General features: G+C 38.4%; 1 protein-coding gene across 3 annotated transcripts; it reads right to left on the bottom strand.

Annotated features, from left to right (window-relative positions):
* Nucleotides 1–1,198: 1,198 nt before the first annotated feature.
* On the bottom strand, nt 1,199–5,837 carry LOC111272770 (uncharacterized). 3 transcript variants are annotated; one of them, XM_022854389.2, is made up of 3 exons: nt 3,704–5,837; nt 2,635–2,980; nt 1,199–1,982 (listed from the first exon to the last, which is right to left on the bottom strand). In XM_022854389.2, exons 2-3 carry the CDS (start codon nt 2,915–2,917, stop codon nt 1,705–1,707), a joined length of 561 nt encoding a protein of 186 aa, XP_022710124.1. In that variant the 5' UTR covers nt 2,918–2,980; nt 3,704–5,837; the 3' UTR covers nt 1,199–1,704. The 3 variants fall into 3 exon arrangements, with proteins under 3 accessions (XP_022710124.1, XP_022710122.1, XP_022710125.1); XM_022854387.2 differs by having other exon boundaries at nt 4,039–5,837; XM_022854390.2 differs by lacking the exon at nt 3,704–5,837 and adding an exon at nt 3,536–3,693.
* Nucleotides 5,838–5,850: the final 13 nt, after the last annotated feature.

Genomic DNA, 5,850 nt, shown 5'->3' with positions numbered 1-5,850 from the left:
CTTTGAAAGCATAAGATTGTACCAATCCTTAGCGGATGCGTTTGCCATCATGTGATTCCGTACAATGTGTTCCATGTGAAAGGTGAAACACGCAAAAAGAGATCATTGGATATCGTTATGAATTGCTTATTTTGAAAAAATTCAATGATAGCTTCAGGTCGATATTTTGCTTTAGCAGGATCGGTTGTCCCCATTTCAATGTGTTTCAGTGTTCACATGAAAACATATGCTGTGGTAACATAATGATAAACAATCAAGTCCTAGTGCTACACTTATATGGTCAACTGGGCCTATTCTACAAAGGACCTTATGATATAAGATGCCTTCTACTACCAATAAAGACACACGCGATTAGTTTTCTATGCCTACTATCGCTCTTTAAATTGCTTATTTTCGTTGAGATGCAGAATCCCGATACCGGTATCTCCATTATACTGGTCTATTATATCTTAGTTATCAATCTGCACTGATTTGATATTATCGTGTTGCCTCCACTATAAAAACAAAAAGTAGTTTCCAAAGCACGACGTTAAACTCTCGTTTTGTTTTTGGATAGCTGTCTGAACAAATGTTAGCCCTATTTTACGTATGTATAAAACTATTATTAAAGTTATATAAACTATTCTTTTAATGGGCACAAGTTTTGCTAATAGATTTGTCATAGTGGACAGAATACTCCCCGAAAATTGGTTTTTCCAGAATAAGTTTATCGAGAACTCAGTTCGCCGTCCATTATAATCACTTTACGTACGTTATATTTCTTACTGAACGCCCGATAAATGTTTACCAATGTACATGCTCAGAGCAGAAGGGGGAGCAGTAAGTGACTGATCAGCCAATCGTGCAGGTACCCCACTTAGACTGCCAAAGTTGAGTTTCAAATAACTTTCATCGTACAATGTTGTTCATTAGACCGGAGTGAAAGTCTTTGCCGAACGCCTTATTTCTGAGTAGCGGCATGCATTTTACGCAAAGATTCCTTAATTGTATTACTTATGATGACCCTTTATTGCGAGTGGGGCATACAATATACGTAAGTCTTTCATCCAGGAGCTGATTGCTTTCGCGCTTCCCAGCAAAAAAATCTTTTTATCTAGAATTGAAAATGCCTTAATTCTCAAATAAGCCTGCTTAAGTCTCAGATTTTCCTATTGCCCACAGTACTTAGGCTGGCTCTAATTAGGAAAAAGAAACTTGCTCTGTTCTTCCTACGCATGGTCTTTTTATTAAGTGATATTATCACTATTGTACTTGTGAATACATATAATAAATGCCAACAATAAGCGATATAAATGCATACAATCGTGTCCTAATTCTTAGGACAGTTATTACCAATAACTTCCTTTTTTCGTTGTGATTTTTACCACTTCCTTAAGCAATTAAAGTCCGATACGACAAATGATAAAAAAAAAGTTTATAAAACCCGACCTTTATAACGTGCCGTAGTATTTCTGGTTTGTCCTTTTGGCCCTAAGATGTAAGATACTTCCCGTGCATTTTTGAAATTCGTCCTAAAAACGAACTTCATAACCATAATGGTGATCTGCTTTTAACGTTTACATCTGGGCAAGTGACGCCCTCATATACTGCTTATTGTGTTTTAGTTACACAACACTTACGCATATTACACACAAAACCTCTTTTAACAGACATTTCGCTAATGCTGAGTCATATCAGAACTCGAGTTACGACTAAATATATAGTTCATAAGCTATGTACTTTGTTTGCCATAGCTTGAAAGAGGCTTGGCGCCAGTCGTTCTGCGCACAAACGGAAAAATCGTTCCGTCTGAAGACTGTTGTTGCCGTTAACACAGCCCCCATTGACTAAATGACTGTTTTGTGTCCGTCTGTAAACATTTGCTATTTCTTCAATCACTCGATCGACGGTCCACCCGATTGCCTCAAGTTCAGCAACTGTAACTTCGGTTCCGCCGGACATTGAGACGTTCTCCAAATGTTTAAATAGCACCGGCAGAAATCCTATGTTGAACAAGATAACAAAACACGTCAGAGTTATTTATTTCAATCACCCATCAATGACGTATCCATCATGAATAAACATTTTGCCGACCCGCGTTTGGGAAATGTACCTTTTATTTGTTCTTCTTTGATTTCTATGCAATGCGAAAGGGAGTGTGAATCATGCTATCTATTTTTTTGCAGTGGATATTAACAATGATAGTGCAAGGAGGCCGTTAGGCCCTATACGAGTCAGTTAAGCAAATAGGCCGATAAATTATTCTCCTGATATAATATAATGATGTACCTAATGTTGCGATTTAACCGCTGGATGTTTCCGTCATCATAGTAGCTACTGATACCGCTGGTAAATGACTTCTTAAAAAATTAACAATACGTCAAAGCCATTTTCTTTCTTCATTTCTACAAGCCATTAGGGTTATGGTATAAATCACCAATTGGGCGAGAATTTAACATGAGCACGTTAAAAGACACGATCGCCAAAGACCTGGGTGATAAAAAATGAACCATTTTCCCATGTTTGTTCCGTTATTCCATTATTTTTCTTTAAAAACTCCCTTTTCGTCTTAAAGGATTCATGATCTTTTATTAAAAAACGTGGTGTCCCACGTGGAAGTCTCATTCTGCACACCAAGGTTGAGCAAACACTTACCAGATTTTTTCCAGAGCTCTGCCCGTGTCCCCGGAGCCACCGTAGTGGACGTGAAGCCTTCATTATGGAGATTAACTCTAGGCTTCGAAAAGATAGCTTCTGCGATAGTGAAGCAGACAGCAATATCTGTCCGCTCCAAGAAGAACACCTCAAGAGCTCTGCGTATCATCCTATAGAATTCCGTTACCTTTTGCCAAAGCGCGCTGCCGAGTTCAACCATCTGCTCATAGATAGGCGTCAGTAGCGGACACATATCGCATAACCAGCTAACACAGTTCCCCATTACGTATTTGAAGTTCGAATCGGCTGCTAATGTAAAGCGGTCTCGCTTCGCCTGTCCGACTTCCTATTAAGGGTGACATTAGTCTAATTTTACTTAACTCCATTTTTACCAACGGTCTTCGGCTATAAAAATGGTTGTATAACAACTTGGATCAGTATTCAGTCACGCAAACTGTAGCCAGCATCGTTGACTCTTTTAACCACCGCTGCTCTGTTACAAATAGATAGACAATCTAATAAAGGTCTTGTCTTCTAATTATTTCTAAAGCCTTCTAACTATGTAACGTATGAATCAGAATGATTTGAAGAAATTCTTAGAACGGTGTCCATTTATCCAGTACATATGATCAATCCTACTTTTAACAGTTCTTTGGTAGTCGAACTTCCATATTCAGTTAATGAGGATAAACGAGTCTGATCACAGTAAAAATATCCTATAAAATACTAAGAATTTTGGCCAATAGCAATTTTGGCCGTAGGACGTATACATAAGTAACTGTACACGCTAATGGTTAAACGCAAAATCAGTATTGCAGTATCACATATAAAGTTTCTCCATTCAACCAGCTTTGAAACTAATAGCACAAAACCATTAATCGAGTCTAGTTTGAAGGTTTGCCTGGTTCTAACGGAGTTAGTTGTACTATTCTGAAGGCCTCTGTGCCAGCAAGAGTACGCCATTTTGAATACTATCAAGTTAGTAAGACTGTTTCAAGCAGTTCTTTGCGAATAGGCACTCGACTGCACTATGAGACGAAAAACTCTATTTACCTACAACACTCCTTACCCTAGTTTATTGATTCGACGCGCTGTTCACGGACACTAATGTCATACAATGCCCGGCGGCTTTTGTCGCACACAAATGTCTGCTTTGAAAGATCGTCCCCTAATCAGATTAGCCACTCACAAACGTGCAGTGGTATCGTAGCTCAAAGACACTGCATGCGATCATTAAATCATTGACAAAAGTTGGACATGGTTACCACATAAAGTCATGTTGGTTCACTACTACAGGATATTGCATCGTCAAAAACTTAGTGATGTAAAAAGAATTTTTCTCACAAGAACCTGATTCGGTCTTCGCATACACGTCGCAAGCAAAATATATAAATTTTTACATACCCTTACTCGGTTTTCACTGAGGGCCTTTTTGTGTGATCTAAGGCTAGGGTAAAATCGCAGTCTTGGAGAGTAAATCATTGGTGATGATGAGCCGTACTTGTGACATATAGCTGAACATCGATAGATACAGGTGTTGCAGGAAGGGACCTCAGCCCGATTAGAGTATATGATACATTCAAATAGACCATGCTTAGCTAATTGACAATGGACGGTTGGTACTAGCATGTGAGCTGAATCAGTCACGCAATCCCATGCAGATAGTATGAATGTATTGTTTGTGACGTCCCCATTATACACTGCCGCAGGTGACAGCAAACAATATGCGTATATGTGACGAATATAGACGACATTATTAAATAGTTCGAAGTTCAGTAAGCAAAATACGTTACTGCTAAATCATCTCATGGCTACAGTCTATCAGCTTATTAGAGTGTTTTAGACAGCACGTCAGAAGGAATAGGCGACAACTCAGAGAACGATTGTCTATTGGTTCGCTCCAATGCGTACCTTCCTTGACCTCTTGAACGTTTTTGGGCGCTCGCATTTCTGGGACTTTTGGCCTATGATTAGCCCAGAATTTGACTCCGCTGGAATTTTTGTATGTAGCGTACTTAAACGACAATTAATCAAGTTTATACCTTTTAATATCGTATGGCGCGCATTTGCTGTAAAAAAAGACCTTCTCGAATTAAAAAAGGAATATTTGAGTAACAACAAATGAGTTGTTTTGATCCCGACTTGAAGCTGTAATGGCGGTCAAGGGTGATTATATTGGACAAACATGACTGTCAAAAATGGCGCCTTTACCAAACGTAAAAAATGCATAATCTGGTTGTTTTTTTTTTAGGTATAGTTTTAGACACAGCGCATAAGAAGAAGTCCTAATTCATATGCCGTATTTTGAACTTTGTAAGACATTGACTTTTTTGACTAAACTATTTATTTTGATTTTAAATGATCATTATTATTTTTATTACCATCATGACTTCCGGGACTAGCCGGGACAATAGGGCGGGTTTACTATTGCATAGTACAGCCGATTGTCTATTACTTTAATTAATGAAAACAATTCACACTGTGAGGCCATCGTATTCTGTTGAATGGGAACATACATTGTGTTTTTCTGCTACTAAAGTGGTGTGGTTGCATTTAATTAGTTTTACACGTGTACGCAACAAGATAGACCTACTTATGTGAAATCACGACTCGCTCGCGCCTTCAGCACGAATTTCTTTATATGAGTCTAATATAACATAATAAGTTAGACTATATGTCGTACTGCAGTGTGTAATTGATCGGTAATAGTTTTGGACCATTAATGAATTAATCGTTGAAGGTCACAACCAAAAATGTAACCAAGTATCGAACACATGTACTGCTGTTACCACCGTCGATAACAGTCATAGTATTCTAAAATATAAAATAAAAAGACTCTTAAACCTTTTCCAGAATACTCTGCTTAGAGACGAGTTATTTTTTCTGAGGCTGAAAAGATACGACAGCTACGAGTTTTGGCCTAAATAACATTTTATCAACCGGCTGCTTCTATTAATTAGGTCCTAGCTTGATTTTTCGGCGGGGAAGGCCGACATCTCAGCGACGTTCGTGGTTCGAGTAAGCTAAGCCAGTGTGTTCTAATAGTCACTTGAAAAAGAGGGTCAACATCTTGGCCTTTTGTTTAGTCTGTTTCCAAGCCAAGACATGTTACAATATGTCAACCATTTCCCAACTTCTAAAATACGTACGTGGATCGAGCCGATCTTCGATTAGCTTCAAATGGGCTAAAATAATTAGAGAATTCGATTGTTAAAC

The sequence above is a fragment of the Varroa jacobsoni genome, unplaced genomic scaffold (assembly GCF_002532875.2).
Source record: "Varroa jacobsoni isolate VJ856 unplaced genomic scaffold, vjacob_1.0 contig03202, whole genome shotgun sequence".
Lineage (NCBI taxonomy): Eukaryota > Metazoa > Arthropoda > Arachnida > Mesostigmata > Varroidae > Varroa > Varroa jacobsoni.
The sequence above is the reverse complement of the archived record's forward strand: the minus strand, read 5'-3'. Positions and strand labels throughout refer to the sequence as shown.

What these genes read in the sequence shown, in the direction of transcription:
- LOC111272770 (XM_022854387.2), bottom strand. Translation starts at nt 4,263, where the DNA reads ATGCTAGTACCAACCGTCCATTGTCAATTAGCTAAGCATGGTCTATTT. An exon ending in TCAGTGAAAACCGAGTAAGG is followed by an intron (nt 2,981 to 4,038) that starts GTATGTAAAAAT and finishes CACCCTTAATAG; the next exon opens with GAAGTCGGACAGGCGAAGCG. An exon ending in AGAGCTCTGGAAAAAATCTG is followed by an intron (nt 1,983 to 2,634) that starts GTAAGTGTTTGC and finishes TGTTCAACATAG; the next exon opens with GATTTCTGCCGGTGCTATTT.